This window comes from Argiope bruennichi, chromosome 8 (assembly GCF_947563725.1).
Source record: "Argiope bruennichi chromosome 8, qqArgBrue1.1, whole genome shotgun sequence".
NCBI lineage: Eukaryota > Metazoa > Arthropoda > Arachnida > Araneae > Araneidae > Argiope > Argiope bruennichi.
The window spans coordinates 6,765,708-6,789,685 of record NC_079158.1 but is presented as its reverse complement, the minus strand read 5'-3'; the positions used below and the strand labels follow the sequence as shown (position 1 = coordinate 6,789,685).

General features: G+C 30.0%; 1 protein-coding gene across 2 annotated transcripts in view; it reads right to left on the bottom strand.

The window, feature by feature from the left end:
- The window catches only part of LOC129981942 (suppressor of lurcher protein 1-like), a 554,298-nt gene that overhangs the window by 469,356 nt on the left and 60,964 nt on the right, over positions 1 to 23,978 (bottom strand). The window contains exon 1 of one of the 2 annotated variants that reach the window (XM_056093007.1): positions 20,080 to 20,125. The exons of the other annotated variant lie outside the window; for it this stretch is intronic. Within the exon in view, the coding sequence (XP_055948982.1) occupies positions 20,080 to 20,110 (31 nt within the window). The 5' untranslated portion in view covers positions 20,111 to 20,125. Of the gene's footprint in view, positions 1 to 20,079; positions 20,126 to 23,978 lie in introns of those variants that run through there. 2 annotated transcript variants of the gene reach the window in all.

Genomic DNA, 23,978 nt, shown 5'->3' with positions numbered 1-23,978 from the left:
GGCTCGGTTCATCACTACATAGCAGAACATATCTAACTCAATGAAATGAGAGGCAAATTCATTATGGATAGTGATAATTTTAACACAATATTACAATTCCCTAAAAAATATCTGAATAACATTAAAAAAATCATGGAAAAGATTTCTAGCCTGTTACCAACAGTCTGAAGATTCTTTGAACTTTTGTTGGTCGCTGTCTGATACAAAAATTGGATAGTTCATGATCATAATAGCCAGTCACAATAATCCGTTTATAAGGTTTAATTCCGTAGTAACGGGATGACTGTCTATAATCTTTTTTAAAAAGTGCTTTTTCATAAATTAATTTTACGAACACTTAGATGATTTTTTATTGCAAACAAACTCGAAGAAATAGAAACTTTCGGAATAGTTATCATGAACTGATTCCTTTCGCTTATAACTATGATTATAGAACATGCAATGGGAAAATTATTCTATTATTCGATGTCAAATGATGAAAATTCAAATGCATACGTATCATCTACTGAAGTAGTTTGTTCTGTGAAATTTATGCACACTTCCATTCCAAGTCCAAAATTTGGCATAGATTTGCCTTTTCAAGCAAATATTTACTTATTAAATTCATCAATCCCACTCAGACAGATGGATGAGAAGTTTTCAGTACGGTGGCTGATTCTCGACACTCTGGTGGGTATAAAAATGTTGTGGGGTCGGCTACCCGATACCAAAGATAGAGCGTGCTTCCTGATGAATTACACAGTGGCCCTTAGGACTGTAATGGCCCTTAGGACTCAACCTTAGTTTCCGCTAATGTTGTGGGGGTCCGATCATGCAGATTTATCCATGTGACTTCGGAAGGATCGGAGTAGCTGTCTGCGGTAATCAAATTCAACATTCTAGTTTATTTTGTTCCAACAATCACCTCATGTAAACACAAACCAAACAGCACACAATCACTCTGCTTCATTTTATCCCAATTTAGAATCGATAAATATTTCAACCGATAAAACAGTATGATAAATTACATTTATGAAATTCGTTGCAATTTGTCTGCGAATTAGAATGACGAACTGACGGACAGATTTCCCTTGACTGATTTTTTTTTGCACAATTTTATTGCAAATAGCTCATATTAAATTTCATTTGTTTATCTAAGGCAATTTTTCATTACGGTATTCGTCTGCATATTGTGCTTAGACATAATTCTTAGAAACCTTCTGCAGAAATGTATTCTAGTAAGCAGTGATTACTTTCAGACAACAAGTAATATTTCAAGATATCTCCACTGCATGAGTCTGAGGACATAAGCAAATTTATGGTATGCAGTTATATTTCTTGAATTTCTGGCGAAATGCCAAACTGAATATGCAATCGTCTAATCACCAAATTAAACTTATGTATGTTAAAATAAGCTTTGCTTTCAATTTTAAGTTACATTTATGTTATGATTAAAATTTCCATTACTGAATACAATGAAACTCTACTGAAATGAGAATATTTAATATTCACCCACTATTGGTCAGTGAAATGGTAAATCTCAGGAGGAATGGGGCACTGAAATTTTGCGATAAAAAATTCATCAACATTAGTAATTTTCTTTAATCTTGGTTATATTAACGTTCCATTTGGAAGAGGCAGTAGAGTAATTTTGGAAGAAATTTCGAATGTCGAAGAGATAGCACTGAACTGGCACTCCTTCTCCAAACTTCCACACCATATTGATGGCACTACGCTCCGAACACATTGTCAGATTTAACTGCAGGACTGCATATCAACGTATCTTGAATTGAACCTGGAGCCTCCACACCGCAGCCGCTACCTTATGATTAGGCTGCCACAGCTCGCACCGTTGTTTTAGATCATTTGAATTCTCAAACAAAAGTCATTCAAAACTTTATCTTGATATGATAATTTTGATTAAAATATTATTAAAAGCAGCTTATTTAACCAAATTTTCTCTTTTTGACAATTAATATTAAGGCTATACCATATTTTTATGCTGTATTAATTATACTTTTTTAAATTAGGTTAAAATTGAAGTCGGGAAATAATTATAAACTCAAAATAGTGCAAATATTATGTGCAAATTTGTTGAAAATCCTTAAAAGATAAATGACATACTCTTAATTTTAAATCAGAAGCCATTGAACTTCATAAAAGGGAGGTTTTTATTTAATTAGTTTCAGGAATTCTTATCAACGAAAAATTATAAAGTAACGCACTATTCCTTTGCCATTCTTGAAGATCATTTAACTGCCTTTTAAAAGAAAAATAATGCAATTTTTTATAAATTTATATATGCATATTATTGATGAATTATATTTCGTTTTGTCTTATGAAATGTGGAGTAAAATCCATCGACCCAACTGTAAGAGAGATCTTAATGCCTTACCACAAGCAAGAATCAAGTTATCCGAATGAGCTAAAAAGCACACAGCGAATACATTGCAAAATAATAACGGATGAATACTTTATATATTGTTTTCGCATTGCTTCCCATTTAGACAGTATATGTGCTCACTTACAGTTTCACTTCAATTGTTTTCACCTTTCGCATATGTGCCCTTTCCGCACTAGCGGAACCTAAAGGATGTCCTCTTTCGAAGACGGTCGGCAAGGGGAGAGAGTGCTTCTACCGAGGTTGTTTGAATAATTAGGAATTCTAGACCATAGTTTTGAGATTTACAAGCAAGAAATTCGGAATATGTAAATTCAACTCGACTAGTTATAGAAATGTACAGTCGTCGAAAAAAGAAAAAAAGAACTTCGTTATTTATTATCGCTTCTTCATAAAATTCGGGTCAATGCAAACGGATTAAAAGGACAGGTTTGTTGAAATAGACAAACTGATTAGCAAAGTTAATTAACATGGCTAATTCAATTTTTACGAAGCACGAGCTTTACCTTTCATTATAATATCGCAGTGAGTTGCATGTTAAATTTATTGTCAGATCAAATAATTTTAATTTAACATAAATTTTACTTTCTTTAAAAAATAAATGTATTTTTTAGAATATATTAAACTATATAACTCGGATTATATAAAATTAGATTGCAGGGCAGATGAATTGTTGGAATAATTAAATTTTACTCTTCATCGGCAGTTTTCGCTTGTAAGTAAACGAAATCGAGATCCAAGGAAATCGGAAATACGTACCATTTCTCACCATTCAGTAAATTCATTGATGATAAAATAAGGAAATAAATTAGCACCTATTATTTATATATTTATTACCTTAACGTTGAGCATTCATTCATAATATGTTTTTAATTAGATGGAGAATATTTTAAAAATATGTTTAAAATGATTCCCTCAGAGTTATAAAAAAATCTCTTTGCAATTGCCTTTATGAAAAATCTTAGTTTTCGAACCTCTAGTTCGAGATATTGTAGTATGGTATAGTATGTGGTTCATTTCGTTTCTATTTACTTATCTTCATTACATCAGCCATTGCACAGTATAAAAAAAAAATGTCCATCAGTATAAAAAAAATGTCGCTCAGTCATTATTACAGTAGCTTACAGGTAAATTGTTGTAATACATCTTCTATCCGATTAAGAATTGTTTCCACTTGAAAATAAAATTCCATCCTTTCAATCAACACCGATCATTTCATTGGCTTGAATTGTTTTTACAGTATACCCATTTCCCTAATCAACGACATTTTAAGAAACAAAAGGGATTAAACAATGCATTTCATTCTTCATAAAAATTAAAAAGCCATTGGCTTATCCATTTCTCAATCAGACTAAATTATGAGCCCAATTTTAATATTAATAAAAATGCTTCAATATTTAAATAAAAATTTAAAAAAATATTTATATTCTTAAAAAATCATGTATATATTAAGGGTCAATCTGAATTTTGTTGTGTTATTTTTAGTTATGGAATCAGTGGCAAAGAAATTGAGAGACGATTTGATTTATTCGATGAATCGACGGGGGCAGAGCTCTCGAAACTTGCTGAAATCGGGTACGTTCGCGAATCCTTCAAGCACGAAGCAGCTACGGAGTGCTTTGATACAAGCTTCGACTGGGTGGAAAGCCTTTTGCTTGAAGAGTCTATCGAAGGTAAGCTTTTTTTGCATGCCTGTAATTAAATCTAAAATTAAATTAAGATTGATTTAAATTAATTAACCAATATTTTGTGTGTTTAGGATTTTTTTTAAATGAATTTATTGTGTTTTCAGGTGCTGACTCTCTCTTTGGCGAGGGATTTTTCTGATACCATTTATAATCCTAATCCAACTGAAATTTCAACTCAAGCGACATCCAAGGAAATACATGAAGCCATTGGAAATTCCAATGCAATGACAAACGCATCGTTAAAGATTTACTTTTTAAACTAAAAAAATGAACTTGGAAAAATGGTTGTTTGTCAGAAGCGTGAAAAAACTAAAACAGAGTCAAATAACATCGTTTTTTCAATAAAATGTAAAAAATTAAATAAAGTATGACTTTCTCTTTATATGAGTTTAAAACTTCATTTTAAATGCGTCAGACTTGTTTATATTATGTATTATAGCAATTATCTTCAATTATAATGAAACCGCTTCAAAGCGGCCTCCACCTCTGAGCAGCCACATTTCTTGGATGGCCGCTCAGAGAGGTTTCACTGTATATATCAAGAACAACTACGAATTGCAGTACGTCATTTCATACATATACATAAAGAAAAAAACCTACTGAATCAAATTATTAAAAAACTTGACTCCTCTAATGGAAAAATTTTGAGAAAGAAATTAATTAACTATTAATTAACTCGGTAAATCAGTTTGTTTATCTCAACAAACCGGTCCCTTTAAACCAATTTTATCGACACGAAATTTGTGAAGATGCGACAATAAATATTGAAATTCCAGAGATGTTCTATTTTTTGGTTGTTGATGACTGTAACACTTTCTATACCTACTAAGCTGACTTTCCGATACATTTTCAAATGTTGTGATTGCTACGCAGGATTTTGCACTTGAATTCTTTTTTTTATCACAAAAAAATCGAGGATTGCTATCGTACAGCCAACATGGTAAGTTTCTGGACTATTTATATTTTAAAAACTATTCAGAAGGGTGAGGCATTCGAGTTATACACTACAAATTATAAACCTGGGCGGATAGATCTTTTAAAAAATTCGTGCACAGTATTTAAAAAAATAATGTACAATTTTATAAATATAAATAACATTTATAATAAGGAAACAAGTTTTGTTGATAAAAATAGTCATAAATGTTATTTATAATTATTTAATTTGATTTGTACTCTTGATATTTTCTATGTTGGCTGAGAAATAATTAAATATTGTTGTTGAACTAAGATATTAAGCAAGCATTCATTTCATTTCTTACATACAATAATGCATCTTTTATGTGCCTTCTAAATGTCATTTCTGGCAAAATATAAAGAATGCCTTTTTAATAATTGTCAAGCTAAATAAAAATATGAAATAAAAATTCTAGAAATATATATATAGATGAAGAACTACTTTTTTGTGACTAAACATGAGAAAAATGAACTCGGTTATAAGAAATATTTTTTTCCGAATTCTCACATAATACATTGTTTGCGAAAAATGAATGAGATTTATTCTAGTTATGCTTTGATGGAAATTTTTCATTAAAAGTAATTGGAATTCTTAATTAATGGACTCTGGAGTTTTTTCCCCTCATAAACTGGTGTACTGAACTCATGATTCAAAAATCCATTGTACTTAGAAATGATGATTCAGTTCAATAAATAATTGAACACAACGAAAACGACTTCTTCTCAAATCTGTTACTGTAGAACAATGCAATGTCTTAGGTCTTGCTTTCTTGAAATTGCATTAATAAATCAGACGATTTCCTGCACACCACTTCATCTCCACTCCTTTTCAGTACTTGCTTATGCTCATCTCGGCGGATTTAATTTTCTTTCGATTAAACGTTGCAGCATAATTCATTACGCTCTGTTTTCACCATTAATCAGGGAGCGCGTGCAACAGTTTTCGCTGCTTTTTTTAATGGTCTTTTTAAGCGCTGTTGTTGGAGTTTTCTGCGTGTTTTTTTTTTTTGTTATTGTTTGCTTAATTAGAATAACAAGAGACCCAATCTCCGAGTTAGATGAAGGATGTTCCAATGCTCGTTGCGTGGCTTGTTAAAAAAGAAATTGCGTTATTTACTGTCCCGAATATCTCATAAAATGTCCTATTTGCGTAACTGAATATTCCCTGAATTTAATGAATGAAAAATGGTCCTTCACTTGTACTTTTTTTTCTTCTTTCTTCTGCATAAAAGGCCTGGACGAATAGATGAAGAGATTTCCGATTTTCTTCTTTTTTAACCTCTGTTTTATTTTTGAAAAATCAGTAGCTGTTTGATAGAAAAAAAAGAAAGAAAAAAAAGATAAAACCGACAAGGTGTGTTGAAAGTTATAGAATTTTAAAGGGAACTGTCCATTTGGTTGATGTTCTTATTTAGCTACAGTTTTGATTTAATATCTTTCGATGATTTAAATGCACCCAAGAGATTCTATTTTATTTGCTGATATTGTGACAGATTACCACTTAGTGACTGCTGACTTTTGCCTTATGAACTAAATTTAATATATATCTTTATTTATAAAGATCTATTTTCCTTCATTTGTAATTATTTATTTTAAACTATGGTTTTGAATTAATTACTTTTTTTTTCTTTTGATGCAAATTGTTGATAATATGATCATCGAAACGATATTAGGGTTCATATTGAAATATCTGCCGTTTTCTCATCTAATAAAATATCGTTACATTTTAATATGATTTAGTATTAATAACTATTATGTGTTCATATTACTGAGTATTTTATGAGGAAGCAAGACGCTGTCATTGCTCTCTGGTGTTATGTTACAGCTAACAAAACAACTGACTTCGTGATTTTCCTCCGTTGTTAATCGCGATTCATTAACTGTCAGCAGAAAGCGGTTGTTTTGTGGTAAAACTGCGAAGATGTGTCAGTGTCTCTTTAAAGCATTGTTCACCGTACTGATTATCTTTTAAAATGTTTTTTTATCGTTGAATTTCAATTCATCCGTCATCTGCTTAGAAGAACAAATGACTTGAAAATATTTTTTTACTAGCAGCCTTTGGCTACCAACTGGCTAATAAGGATTTGATTGAATTTAATGACAATAAAATGTCTCATGCATAACTTCATGTCAATTATTTCGCTAACAAATTATTTTTAAACATCAAATTATCTTTCATATGCTCGGTTTATTATGAACATGGATTTTTCACACATAAATCAGTTCCTTGATATCATAGTGCAATTAAAGCATAACTGTCAATCTTCTAATATCTAATATACATCAATGAAGTGCTACACTATTGTCCTCAGCTGTGAAATCCTCTCAAAAATTTTTATTTCCGATTTTTACTGATTCAAAATATCCCACGTTTTCAAGAAATAATGCTAAATATGCTATGAGTTTAAACTGCAATTTAAGGGAAGATCCAGTGTTTTAAAATTTTTAGTGTAGAATCTAAATTTGATACAAAAAATACATTGAAAAAATATAACGTATAAAAGCATAATATACTAAAATAGCAAAATCTCATCATAGATTATAAAATTGTACTTCGGCAGTACAACGATTATCCATAGATATAATCATTTTATTTTTAATTCCGCAATATTATAATGTCAAGATTGTATTTTTCCTATTTATGGTTCGATTCCTCTTGAATAACACATTTTTGTTTTAGTTCGCTGCCTTAATTATTGGATTCTCTTCATTCTGAATTATTGTTTAATCCTTTCAAAACTGAAATATTCATTTTTGGTATAATAATAACGGTAATTTTCCACTTGGAAATGAAACATTTTGTAAGCAAGGACTCTTAAAAGGATACTAATTAGTAATAACCTTCTCATTTTAATTGATAACATTTTGTGATCATATTTGCTACATCGTTTTATTGCATTCATGGAACTTGTAGTCCAATTCAGTAAAATTCTGAACATAAAAAAGGATCTCATGATATTAATAAAATGTAATCATTTTCTTTTTAAATAAATGTAAAGAGACAGGAAATCGGATGAGGCAACTAGGAATCAATATAGCATCATTTCTCTACTACATCCAATAATTTTTATTAGCCGCAAACAATAAAAGCTATCCTGAAAGAAAGTGGAGAAAGATTTTTCCTGTATTACGTACATAAACAGAAATTTTTCTTAGTTTTTTTATCAATTTTTTATTTAGTGTGCATTTTAATAATCATTTGGTGCTTTAAAAGCTATAACAGTACAAATTATTTTTTAAATTCAACAAGAAAATGATAAAATCTTCCTTTGGGGTGAATGTCTTTGATCTGGTTTGTTCTGGTTTTTAAGAACCTCTGTTACTTGTTTTCATCGCTATTTACCTCTATTTTAAAAATTCAATGTTTTTAACACGCTTGGTTGTTACCATGTTGCAAATGTTTCTACGCTTTTGACAGTAAATTTTATTTCTTTCAATTACTGTGAAGCCCAAATATCAATCTTTTTGACTTAATTCCAGATGTGGAAAATGCATAAGGATGGAAATGTTAAGGATTGCGTCTTTTGCTCAATACTTCATACCTTATTGGCAATAGCATTGGAAATTCTGATGGCAACCGATCATTTCATTATGATCAATTTAAATTAAGTTTATTTAGGTAAAAATAATCACCAGAATAAAATTTATTCAACCGACTTTAACAAATGAGTTACATTAAGCATTAATGATAAACTTTATTAATAATATTTCATTATGATCATAAAACGTTGTTTTTTTCAACAATTAAAAAGTGAAATAAGAGCAAAATTGATTTTTTCACACGTCGTGTTCATATCATAATTTCAGTGTGATGCGTGATATTGGAACTCCGTGAAATTGGTTTCAAAATAATATTAAACTGACAGATGACTGACATCAAATTACATTAATTAAAGGCATTTAAAAAACAATTGTGATAATCGCAACAATTTGAAAAATATTTTGAAACAATAATGTGTATATTTTTAATTTGACGTAGCTCTAAATATTATAAAACTGCATCATCTTGTATCTTAAAAATGAAAATTTTGATGGTGACCTGATTTAAATGATTATAATTTTGAAAAATGAATGAATATTTGAATGTATTTAATTTTTTCTATCCTTTTTTATTTACTCATAAACATTTCAAAGAGAATTTTTCACAAAAAACTTTACTAGTTTTTATTGCTGATTATTTATTTATTTAATCACCGTAGAAACACAATAAACACTTGGAAGTAAACTTTATTTTCAATCCTACATTTATAAATGTAGAATAGTAGGAGGAAAATTCATCTTTTCATGTATTTAGAATAAAGCTCTTATCCAACAATCGTATCCATCTGCTCTAACGTCAGAACCACAGCCTATTGGTAACAAAAGCTTAATAGTTCTCAGAACTGCTTTTACGATTCAATATTCTTTTACATTCTCTTATGAAGAGTTCCACTTTACTTCTGGGAATATGTCTGTTGTTTCCATGACTTTTCAGGACTCTTCCATTAATAAGGTATAACAAATGCTGTATCTAGAATTTAAGTGCCTGAGCTATCATATTTCTTAAAATCCTACACGCATGACTGAAATATTTTATTTTAAACTGAAACGTTTGCTATTATTTCAGGTAAATTCCATACTTGATTTTGTTAAATATTGAAATATTTCGTACAGAAATTTTTATAGTCTTTATACGCAATGGCATAAATTATTCTTATAATATTTCGGAGCTTTTAACAAATCAATGCTAAAAAACACATTGATTATAGATTGCAAATTGAGCAAAAATGTATCATTTTTAATGTTTACACTGAATATCACCGAATTCTTGAAACTCGCTTTAAACTAAGTAGTTTGAAAGAGATCATAATTTAATCATTTCAATAAATGATTGATGATTATTATTTAGCATAACTTACAATACTTTTAAATTATCTGAATAAGCTGATAGCTCAGTTTTCTCTTTCTTTTATGCATTTATTAAGTTGGGGCAATTATTATTTTGTAAGAAATGGGATCCATTCATACCGTTAACACGGCTCGTGCTATTTTACATTTTGAAAGTGTTATGCAACTACCGGTAGTAACATGAAGAACAATCGAAGTCGAATATTAGTGAATATTGTGTATGCCAAGAGAGCAGATGTTAGAAAATCACAAAGCTATAATTTTCGATTAACTCATTGGAGCCCCAAGAGACTCACCTCTTTACACATTCTTTTGAACTATCTGCTTTTCACACATATTGTATACTTGCTTACCTCATTATAAAGCACTGCCTATTTAACATTTTAACATAAAAAGCATCGTTTGATATTTGGACCGTAAATTGTTTACAGGCTTTATTCTTAACTGGTTTATTGATTGAAGTACATAATTATTTTTCCTTCAATCCTATAATTCATACTGGAGAGTAAGACCATAAATTATTTGTTTGGGACCTTTTATAATTATATACAACGCTGTTTTTGTTCGTATATCAGCATCATTCGTCTAGTTACAGCTCTTTAATTTACTTTAATGATTTCAGATATATTACATCCGATAAAGTTTCCTTTTATTCATTTGTTTACCTGATTTTCTACAATTTAATAAATAAATGTGCATATTAAAGTGTTATTGAGTATTGTTAAACACAGGCTTCAATGACCTCAGGACACAATGCGATTCAAGTTACAAAATCCCTTTCAAATTTTCACAATCGTCAAGTAGAAATATGACAAACATTTTCATACGAGTGTTTTTGTTAAGTACTGTAAAAGATAAACAAAAGCATTCGGGTGTTTTTTCTGCTTAGGAAGATTACGAAAAAATACTAGTACTGCTTAAGGTGTTAATGAAAGAACATGCATACCAAAAGATACAAATCCCTATTTAAACGACATGAGCAGAAAGTTTTGTCTAATAGCTGTGAAATCACATTAACTGATGCAAACGAATGCAGAACCAGCGTTTCACATATTAGTCACGTTTCTTCTAATTTTGATTTCAAATTTCTGTCGATGACAACGATTCTAACAATAAAAACATAACGGAAGCAAATCAGTTTTTTACTGAATTTTATATTCGTATATGAACAACACAGAAGTATATGACGAAATACAAAAAAATAGAGTTTGCTTCAAGAGCATTTGCAGATATCCAAAAATGCTTTTCTTCTTTTTATTCCTTTCCCTTTCTTACTCTGCGAGAAAATATTCTCTTCCTGTCTGGGATCCTTCATGAGGAAATTTATAGGCGCACAATCTAAAAAGAAAGGGTCGCGAGATATTCGGATCACACAACTCACCGTTCTATTTGGGGCGCTAGTGACTTTGCAAAATCTGCGACAGCGATCTTCGAATGCTAGGTGTGCGGGATTTCCATTTTTCCGTTTGAGAAGCGTCAGGTGGAAGCTTAGCAACGCAAATTCTTGACTACAAAAATCAGGTTCAGATAAAAAATATAAAAAAATCTGATTCACTCCCCCTCCCCTTTTGAAGTGAGCGACAGTTTAATGGAAAGGTTTAATTCGAAGCGTCTAATTTCAAGAAAATCTTATCCAATATAGACTCTGAATTTTTTTAAAAACAGATTTCTAAAATTGGAGAGTTAGATATTTTCTGTATAAAAATTTAGGAGAAATATCATTCTTACGAAAAATTTAATATAAAAAAGAATATGAAAAGTAAAGAAAGAAACGTCATATAAAAAATAATCTCCAGCATTATTTATAATATTCAAGCAATTATTTCAAGATTTTAAAAGGTCCCGAAATGTTCATTTCGCCGATTTTGAGCTGTTTCTATGGAGACAAAAAGGCGGAAGCTAATGGGTGCAAGGAAAATAGTTCGGAATTATGGAAGTTGGTTCAGAAGTTTCAAATCAAATTCCTGTATCTTTGTTTTCGTGCCTTCCAAAATATGCCACCTACCACTATCTTAGAGATAAAGAACATTTTTACAGACAGTCTGCTCCAAGATTTTATGAACATTGTACAGACAGCCACAATGCATTGATTCTCTACGACTTAGAATGTCCTAGATGATTGCTTCTCAGCGATCTTGTCAGACGAACAAAAGGCCCAACTTCTGGTTCATTTCATGTCTGGTAATATTTTGTGCTTTTGTATTGGGAAAATACCAACATAATTATTGAAGAGACTGCTCATAGTAGAGTCCCTTCTCATCACACTTGATTAAGCGATTGAGAAATGGATATTCGTAACTTTTCCGTTTCCGACAGAGATTAGCTTGTACGCACTCGTCTAACATCCTGAAATGTTAAAGGAAAGTTCCTGCAAAGAAATCAGTGGTTGATCCTTGCTCAATCGAATCATTTCCTCATCGGTTTTCTTTCCATTCTTTCCTCTCAGTGAAACTTTTGAGTCACTATCTGACTGCTGTGGCTCTTGCAGTACCTGTCATAACCACTTGTAGTGCCACGAAATTCGCTGGTGTGCGTGCCAAACAGCCCACTACAGCTTGCAGCGAGGCCTTGCACAAAGTATCCGATGTCTTATAGAAATCGAAAAAAAAAAAAAATTATATCTTCTCAATAAATTAATTTTTTTATCTAAAACTCTGTTCTTGTAATCTGTGTTACGGCAACAATCGCAGTTGACGGGTCGCAAATATCATTTTTACTTTTGTAACAAATGTCTATAAATGTGTGTAGCACGTCGTTGGCGATTCTGCTACAAAAGTATATCGAAATGCGTTTCACGTCTTTCTATCTCAAGTTGTTAAATTTAGATTTATCGCAGTTGCATTCTTCAAAGCAAGAAGTTTGAATTTCCAATAAAACCAAATATACGACTTTTTGAAAAAATTTGACATATATTTTAAACGTTACTTAAAAGTTGCATACCAGGAATTTTTGAGCGCCCCAGGAATAAAATTGAATGCTTCGATAACGTTAACGTTAATCCTGATTAGGGTCTAAATATAATTTCTGTAGCTCATCTAGAGCCACATATGATTTCAAGAAAGCATTCCTCCAAATGTCATTAAGGTATTCAAAAAGTGTCTCTGAAAACTTTTATGAATCTCCAAATTTTGAAATTCTCTCTGAAAAGTCATCGCTTCAATTCTATTGACCCGTCTATTTGGGAGCACTACAGCTCGCAATCAAAGCGCATTCAATGAGAGAAATTTTCTATTTTTGAACTTCATCATATTAATCAATTAAATAGTAATAAACATATGGATGCGTTAAAATAGTCATCATTCGCAAGTGTACGAAAATTCATAGCAAGAAAACATCAGAAAGGAAGTGAAAAATTGATTATGCACTTTCATAATTAGAAGCATGAAACAAATTAATTTATATAAAAAAGTAGGGTGACAGATGAATGAGACATCGCAGATGAATGTCCAATCTAATGCGATAAAAATATGTCCAAAAATCAAATTCGATTCTCTTCATAATGCGGCACTAAACAAATCGCATCGTACGGGAGGCATACAAAAATCAGAGGGAATGTCAATCCAAAAATGTCTCATGCAATCTCTAATAAAAGTGTTATATGACCTTGAATAGGGACCTTGGGTAAGAAAGAAAACGTCCAGCATGGCATTGGTGTACAATAGTAACGAAACACTAAACTGTAACGTGAATTCAGCATTTTCACTGAATCCTCGATTGATAATTGGCGTGTTTTTTGGCGATTTATCGCTAGCGTACAGTTAATAGTAGCTGAAAAACGAAGTTGTGTTTTAGATCCGTTTTTCCCATCGGATTAAAAACCAAAATTTGATGTAGAACTATAATTGCAATCACAAAATGACAAAACAAATTTGGAGTCATCACGTTTACGAGTTAATCAAAGATGATAAACAGTCACATGATGAACTCCTTTTTGGATGTGGCTCAAAATTTGATGATTGTGTGCTTATAAATGTTCTAACTGTGCGCTGAATTTTGTCCTTCTAGCTATCTTCTTTTCACAGTTATCATGTTTGCTTATTTTCGAACAGTCGGTCAGACAGATTTTTTCTGAATCGATTTGGCTCTAAATTTGATAAATACTACAAATTTGGTGAAACGAAACTATACCGAATTTCATCCATCTAGCTTAAAAGCGTTTCTGATATTTTAAAGCGTTAAAGATATTTTTTAATACATTTTTCAAACTCAGGGTAGTCTAAAACGTGGAGATTCATCAAAATCTCGGGTTCCAATTTTTTAACGATAACAATATTTTCTCTATACTAAGTATACGAGAAAGTAGAAATCCGTGGGATCTTACTAGTTTTAAATATCATTGAAAAAACAGAAGTGCATCGCAACTCATATTTCTAAGCAAATATATTCAAATTAAATATTTTTTATTTTTCATCAGTCGTCGTTTATTATCAACAACACCTTTTTCGATTTTTCAAGAGCAGGATAAAACAAAAATCCATCCAGAAACTTTCGCGTCCAATAACAAATATTTTTTTTCACAAGTAGTATAAACATCAAGTAATATATATATTTTTTATCAATTGATAGAAAATATTTTGATATTGCTTGCTAAGATTAATAAATCAGGAGGATGAATCAGAAATAGTGTTGACACAATTGGCGAAATTGTCATAAGCGAATGGGTCATATGACGGGAGGACCATTCAAAAAGCTTGAACAGAGATTTTTTTGATGCAGATGATTAGATTCATGCACATGATATGTGAATTCAAAGATATATATATGAAAATCTGAAACTGTATTTAATTTAATTGTATAAGTGAAGAAATAATGCAGAGCTCGTCAGGTGAGCATATTGCATTTAGAGGGTTTCATTTTTATTTATCTATCTTTGAGATGAGGAATTATCATCATACTAATATAAAATAAAAAATTAGGAAAACAAAGAAATTCTTCTGGAACACTTCTTTTTTTTTACTGCATCAAAAAAACAGAATCGAGAAAGAAACGTGTATTACGAGCCATTGCTAATATGATAGATTTTCACATATTATCAACGGAACTATTTTTCAAAATATAAGCATTTGCAAAGGCTTAATTTGATGAATATTCGAAACGTTCTAAAATATTAACAAAGGCTACATCATCATTTTATTCAATCAAATTCTAAGATTTGCTGTTCCCTACAGGTAAAATTGAATGAAGAACTTAATTAAATATTTGTTTTTAGTATCTGCGTACTACTTTCGATAGTCCAGAATTTTCAAACATTTTCCACTTCAAGCCGCATTGAACAATTTCAAATATTTTTAATTAAATTGTGTTATTCTGATTTGAGTATTTGAAATACGAGAAACCTCTGGAAGCTGCGACACAAAATTTAAGGTCAAATTCAACAGTCTTAACTTCATTATTTTAATCCGAATGCTTTTAAAATTTATAAATAATTAATAAATGAAAATAAATAAAATAAATAATAATCGTTAAATCATGTCGAATTAAAAAAAAATGTTATTAAACCTGGGCAAAAATGTAGCGATTTTCAGCTGATAAAAATACCACTGATTGAATTCAAAACGATTGTATTTGAAAATGAATAAATAGCCAATATCAAAGGAAATATATTACATTAATTTTATTATACTAATTAAAATGTTGAAGAATAAAGTTAAGTTAACTCAAAAGAACAATTACTTTAGAACAAATTGAAATAGGTTGCACACATAAAAGAAACTTCATTTCATGGCTTAGAATTTATCCATAAAATAATTGTTAATTAAAATTTAGATTGATTCTATGAAAGCATAAAATATACTGATTCTAAAATATTGCGTCTTTAAATAAAGGAAATAGATAAAATTATCAGAATAAGCAAATGTGATGGAATAATACCGTTCATTAGATGTCGCATTGAATACTTTAAAAATTCAACATTTTGATTTTAAAGACACATATTCACGGTTGTTTAAAATATATGTTTAAAATCATGAAATATTGAACCTTCATTTTTCAGAAACAAATATGTTTACTCACGTATCTCAGTTTAATTTTTTGCAGAATAAAAATTGTCGAATTCAAAATATGATATAAATTTATTCAACAAATTAAATGACGAATTTAATTTCCAATTTTTATGCTGCAGTACTTTCTGAATGTCACTAAGCCTCGCCACGAAAAGGTAACGAATGGTAATGATAAAAAAAGTTGACGAAGCTAATAAGTTCACTAATCAAAAACTTTAAAGCTAAATTATTTTAACAAAAGTATTCTTGGAAGTTTTTTGCGGTATTCTAAAAAATAGATTCTTTTAGGAAAATAATAATTTAAAAAATGTTAATTAAAATGTTTAGAAAGACCTTTTATATAAATGTAAAACATAATTTTTATTAAATATATTTTCTAGCTTTTAAGGCTTAGTCATCAAAAGAAATCTATGCCAATAATAAAGGAGAATGTGTCAGTGTTGGTACTCTTCGGAACTGAACCTGGAACTAAGAAATTTGATACAGATATACTTTGAAGAGTGCAATGCTCACCTTGGAACAGTTTTTGGGAAAGTATAATAAGAATTTTAATTAACGGAATATTAAGTGAGATTCTGGCACTGTCCCGCGATAACTCCCGAATAGTTTTATTTTTAAAAAAAATTGATTTTTAACTCATAACTGAAAGGATGATTTTATTATTTGCGAAGATTATTTTGGATTTTATTTATCAATGATGCGATTTTAATTATTCTATATTTTCCAGTTATTTTTTACAATTTTTCAAAATAAATTTCTGGATAAATTTAAACTTTTTTCCCTTGTTTTATCATACATTTTATCACGTGATTTCTTCCATCGAAGGAATAAATATTTTGTTAATTATTCATGCAGTCTGCAGGTAAAATCAGATAATGAAATTCCGTCATCAAAAAAACAAACAAAAAAAAACGTGTAGTTCGATATAGATTAACAAACACTTAAGTTTTCAATGGTGCTATCAAGTTTTGAAAATTTTGAAGACAAAACAGGTATAAATTTATAAAAATAACCCAGGTTTAATGTTCGTCACAATCTGATGCTGAAAAATATTTTGTTGTGAAAATAATGAAAGCAAAAATATGCATAAGAGGTTGCATTGAAATGAACCAAATTAATATATTTGCTTATCTGTTGGTTCTCCAGACTTAGCTAATAAAAAATAATTTAAAAATAAATTAAATTAAAAAAATTTAGATTTTCCCTTTTGCATTTGAAATTAAATTAGAAAAAAACAGCGTAAATTTCCGAAATATTGTAAATAGTGGTTAATATACTCATAGTTTTATATGAAATAAGAAAAAAATAGATAATATTGTCTCATAAATGGTTCTCATTCTGTCAAATACTACCCACCTGTGGTCACTAATTGTTTCACCGGCATAAATAATAACTAGAAAATTTCAATAAAGTGTTTTGAGCAACTTAATAATGTTTTATGTTTAATTATTAACTAAAAATGTTTTTAAACTTCAAATTAAATAGACATAAAGCTCATATTATATAGCCTATAATTTAGCATACTCTTAATTTTCTCTGTATTATTATATATCCAATTATATCACATGGAAGTTCAGCACTGTCTAAAAATGGACTTTGCAGTATTGTATGATTCTGAAGCTAAGCCATAATAGTAAGTACGCAAAATTTTGAAACTTTTATTAAAAGTCTGTCTTATACTGAAAACTAAATGGACAATAAGCCAGGACGAAAGCTTAGTAGAAAAACAATGAAAACCCTTTGAGTTTGACTTCAAAAACGAAACACACTTAACATATTTTTTATAAACAGTAAATCAAAAATAGGAAACAAATGATATCTCCAAAAATTAGTGTCATTGAAAAAATATATTTTTTTATACTCTGTGATGATATTATGTTTTAAAGTACCTCTAATATTTTTGGAAGTTATATTCGCCAACGCGAACCAACCTTCATTTGCAAGGTACTTGCCGACTTGTTACTCTCCGCGACAGAAGAGCGAGTAGAATTTCACCCGTTAACTCACTATTTTGACGTGAAAGTTCTTGCATGCAGTACAACAGAAATTGTTCTGGAGGAATATTTTGGATTCCAGTCTGCTAGTGAAATGTGATATTTTCCCTGAACTTCTTTCCACTACGATTTTTTGACAAATAAGTGTGCTTCAAAATGCATCTTGTATCAGACTCGTCGAGTTCGGTGAACAGCTCATTCTCTGGGGATTTCATTTAAATTGTAGGTATATAGATGGAACTTGATGTCTTTCAAACTGCCAATTAATAAAACAAAATAATTTTCATTGTCTTACTTAAGTTTTCTTCATTCTGCGCATGAATCTTTCTAGGTAAGGCCAACCCCATTACATCACACTCCTATCAGAAACGTTAAATGTCCGATTCCTCTTCCCTATAAATTTCGATTGTACTGTAACTTCATTGCTTTATTCATTTTGTAATGTATGCATATATGAAGTAGAATCCATCTTCAGTAGTTTTTAACAGTGGAAGAAAATCCCGGCACTAAATATTTGATGAAACAAGGAAAACGGTTTGAATTTATTATCAACAATGTAATCTATTTTTGGAAATTAGACAAATATTATGTATTTAAAAAACTGACAAAATTCGTAAAAATTATTTTCTCGGCTTTTGCCGAGAAGAAAGGCATTTATATTTAAAAAAAAGACAATTTTTTAGGCATTCTAAAAAAAGCATTCTATTTTTTTTTAAATTCATTTTTTTTAAATACTGAAACGATTTTATATTCATTTTTTGTGCAATGTCATTTTCGGAATTCTATCCAAAAAAGTATCAGTATCTAGAGTAATATTTTATTAATTTGGTCGCTGCAGGTCAAACAGTAAGGTCTGCAGAACGCCGATACACGCAGACACACATTAACCTGTATACAAATCATAAATAAATTCAAACCCTCGTCAGAAATGAATAAAGCACACATTTACATTTTTGAAAGCGCCATGATGTCAAAAGACTGATCTCCCTTAAATAGTTTCACGCACACTGTGAATGAAGCACATGTAAGACAATTAAAGTAATGCCTCCTTAATATATATTAATTTCGAGATATAATGGACATGGAATTATATCTTAACAATTTAAATGAAATAAAAGATAATCAATATCTCTGAGGAACCAGCTGGTTCCAAAGGCAACTTGTAATAAAGAGGTGTGTGTGCGTGCGTGATGCTAAACTTGGAATTTGTATACCTTGGAGAATAGTAATGTGCACTTCAGAGGATGTTTTTGAAATCTTAATCAGAATTTTAATAAAAAGTTAAGCGAACTTTTGTCATTTTTTCACGATAACTTTTGAAAATAATGCACACAAATACATTTGACGTCATTTCAAAAATTGTTCTTTTAATGAAATCAATTTAATCATAGAATGAATTTCTTCTGAATTTTGACAATTTAAAAAAAAATGATTTTTTTTTGATTTCCTGCAATATATTATATTATTTCTCGAAAATTCAAACAGCTTTCATTGTTTTATCAAATCCTTAATCGACTGATTTTCTTTCATTGTTGAAATCTAAAGAAGAAGAAACCTGTTTAATATCTGTGTAATTTATAATAAAAAAAAAGAAAAGTTACAGTATTTTGAAATTTAGAAGATAGATGAACCAGATATTTACGCATCTGATAGTGATGTGATGCTATGTGACTTTCTCCGTTAAAAAGGGTCCTGCATATAGAATAAATAAAACTTAAATAAGGCAATTAAAATATTATAGCGTTAGTATCTAATGAACAATTTGGCTAAATCGTGCTCGTGAACTTTTATCTAAATTATTTGCTTAAATCAAATATAACCATTGTTCCGAGCGAGCCAGCTGCTCACCTGAAGCAGCAACTAGTTTTTATTATTTATTTATTATGACAGAAATACTAATTATTATATTATTACTCAAGCAATATAAAATCTTGTGCATCTAATTTAATAATGATATATATATATATATATATATATATATATATATATATATATATATATATATATATATATATATATATATATATATATATCATATAAAGAACATTGAACAGATTTCCATGTTTTAGAAAAATACTAATTATTTGGCTTTGTATATTTTTTAAAACTCTACAAAATGAAACTTTATCCCTGTAAATCATTTGATAGCAAAGTTTCAAAACTTGTTTTGTTACCTGAAGGTGCATTCTGACAATGATTTTGCATTAGAACGAAAAGGCATACCTGAAATAAAAGAGAAAAATATGTAACTTTCAAAATCTATTTACTTTATTGGAATCTTTATAATAAACAGTTTCTGACGTCAGCCATGTATTCAAAATATAAAATATATAAATTTATTTATTACATCATTGATTTCATGATTGTAAATGAATACAAATTCTTTGCTAATAAGATAATAGATTGTGAAAGGAAAATTGCTATCTTGAATGTATTAAATGTATCATATTTAATTTGTAACAAACACACTTTTCCTTGCGGCTTTTTTCTTCAATGTAGATTGACCCTTTTATCACGAATTGAAGAAAAGAAATAATAATAGCTCCCATTCATAGCAATAATCATCTTCTAATAAGAGAAGGGTTTCATTAATTAAGTTTAATTTTTTAAAAATGTTTCTTTGCAGAAAATATGAATGAATGTTAATTTTCTCAATTCCAACATTTTATATTACTTCATTTGCCTGTTTTCTCTCATATATTATTTTTGAATTGTTTTAAAATTTCGAATTTTAAATATTTGTTCCACTAAACTCGTTTCAAAATATAATCCATTTTTGTTCCTTTTTATTCTTTTTCTCATAGCAAAACAGTTAAAATTCTAATTCAAATCTTGCAGACATAAAAGATTTGCAATTCAGAAAAAGAATTCAAATCAGTTTGAATTTAATTGATTATTTTACATCGTAAAATATCAATTAAATTGATGTTGCTTAATCTTCTTATTTTGCTGTCGATTCGGCTAGAATACTTAGGCAGGGCGTAGTTAATCATATTATATATATATATATATATATATATATATATATATATATGCAGATTCTTATAAAATGATGCTTAAATAAATATACCTTTGTTTCAATTATTTTTAACCCAAGGATCAATTTTATTGTTATGTATCAGTATCCCCCAAGCCCAGAAGTTCCAAACTCATACTTCTGGGTTAATTTAAAACATACGGAACACATGAAAAACATATAAAAATTTCTTTATTTTCCTTAACTGAATAATGCTGTATTTAAGAACAGAATAACAATAAATGGCTCTATAAATATGAAAGTTCGAATTAACTTGCGCATGAGCTTGATCGAGCACTATTCAATAAATACCAAAATCATACCGTATGAAGCAGTTCACTTTGTTTTTGAAAGTTAAAGGATTGATCAAAAACATATACTTTCTACAATATGCGGGTAAACAGGAAAGTTTCTGACTAATCCCAGATAGATGAATTTTGTAACTAAATGTGACCGAAATAATTGTGATCGAATTTTATGAATCCTTCATAAACTGAACGACAAAATTTCTAGTTCATATTATTTTCACATGATTTCAAAAACGATACAAACATCTATTGCTTATTTAAAAAAAAAAAATGAGAGAGGGAAATGCACTATGGGGATTTTAGTTGCAGCAAATGCCTTTAAATGCGACGGAAGCGCAACTGCATTAAAGAAATTTCAATTACTTCGCAATCCTCAGCATTTCGAGTTCAGCTCTTCTGAAGAATGTATCAACTCCGTCTCCCGAGTCCCTTTTATCTGAAAAGTATTGCATTTAAGGCTTTCATAAATTAAGATCAAAGAGCTGAGCAAAAGTGAAGCCTCAACTGTCGGCGGAATTTTGAAATCCCTCGATGCGGAATCTTGAGTCAGATCGGTTCTGGCGCTACCCAAACCGGCATGTCTAACTGTTATAAGGGGAGAGCAACTTGAACGTGCGGTTTAATTAGACATTACGGTTCACACGCCGAAATGCTTTAAATGTTTGAGATTGCGTTGGCAGCAACAGACTTGGATATTATTTAGTAGTTCCAAAAGCAGTTCAGCGTGAAGTTGCATTTAAATAATTGTCTTCTGTTTGGCGAACTTATTAGAACAAGGACTCCGTTATGAATAACGATGAACTTTTGGCGACGAGCCAAAGCGAGAGAGTTGCCATTCCCTCCTGTCTAATAGATGTCTTTGCCGCGCTTCCATTGTACGAATACAATGGACACACAATTCAACAAAAGGAAATCCAAGAGAAAAATAAAATATTACTCAGTAAGAATATTCACGGTAGTGAGTGAAATATGAGAGCTGAAATACAATGCTCACACTAGACGAGCTGCCGGCCGATGAATTGGCGCCGTTTTTTCCTTTTTATTTTTTGTTCCATCCTCCGCTTTGTCGTTTGGCGACATCTCAGTTATCGGTCCATGCGTTTCCCAAAATATCTGGAACGCGCAACTTCCAAGCTGTGTGAAAAAAAGGAGAAAGTAGTTTGTCACGTGGAGGAATCAGATACCGAATGAAAGATCGGCGTGCACTGGCATGTTAAATGACTGCCATTTGCGACTTTCAGAGAATAGGAACTGCACTTCTTCGGAGTAATGTATTCCATACATAGTTTTTCGAAATCGAAAAGATTCAGACACTGTAATTCAAAAAGTGTCTTAACTTGTAGATGTAAAAGAAGGTCTTCGTGATGTATGTGGATTTTCAACCTCATTAATTTAAGCCGACTGTTGGATATACAAAAGGAGACAACGTTCTTTCTGTTTGCCGTGAAACTTCATGAATATATTGTTCGCGTCATGTTTGTTCCTGCTTTTTTCATCTATATTACAAATGAGATTGAGGCATTCTTTGGCAAGCACATGCCGTATACTGCTTGAAAGATTTGACATAATAACGAGCTAGTTTGTTTATTTATCATTGAGAAAATAGTCTTTTTGTAAAGGGAGATGATATTCTGTTACTCCAAAAAAAGTTGATGCAATACTTAATGAGATGAAATTATGAAGAAATTCTTTCATATTTCATCGTTATTAGTAAATTTCTGGGATGCCTGAAAAACTGCCGAACAGGCTGTATTCTTTTTTCACTCAATGACTATCTTTCAAGCTAGAATTAGCTATCAAATCTGAGGGTGATAATTACATGTAATTTCTATTTAAGTAGAGTAGTACATATTAGCCGATCTTTTTTCAAATTAAAGATATCTATTTTCCATTCTTTAGAATCTCTGATTCTGTTATGGAGTTTCAGGGGACTTTTCTTTGGACATTGTATATAATAATTATATTTATTTCAAATTAATTATATTTGGTCTTATATAATAATTTCATTTAAACATCCACTCGCCTTAAAATGAAATCAGAATTTAAAATTTTTTTTAAAGAATGTAAAAAAAGGGGGAGGGGGTCTTTCAAACAGTCATTTTTAAACAGGTCATTAGTTTACAATCATGGAAAAGTAGACTCTGACTTGAAACTTTTTAAATGCATTTTTATGAAATCATTTTGTTTAAATAAACACATTGACAAAGTAACTATATTAAATGAATATTATATCATCTATAAATAGCAAATATTACGTATTTCATAATTTTAAAAATTGTGCCCATGCAGATATTATTCAGAGATAATTTAAACTGACAGTCCCAAAAATGTTTATGAATAAGTTAAATAGTCCCGAATAAAATACTAAAGTAGTCAAAAAGTATCCACTTTATAAACAAAATTTAGTATTAACATCTAAAAATTATAATTTTTCACAATTAATTTAGTTTGCTTAAATATAGAGTTTAGTTTTTAAACAGTTTTTTTCTGAAGCCTTAAGTCACGAGGGAACGAGAGAAAACTCATTAATCATCGATTCTATCATTTAAAGCTAAATAGATGCTACTGCCTTGAGTTGTCATTGCTTTTCACAGTGCATCAATCTGAATTTTTATGGCAGATTTCACACGCAATATAGATATTTGATAGAATAAGGATTCATTTCTTTATCCTTCGATTCCAAACCCGAACTTTAATACTAGAATATCCAGATATCTTTGAAATGACGAAGAGCACTTTACAATTTTTT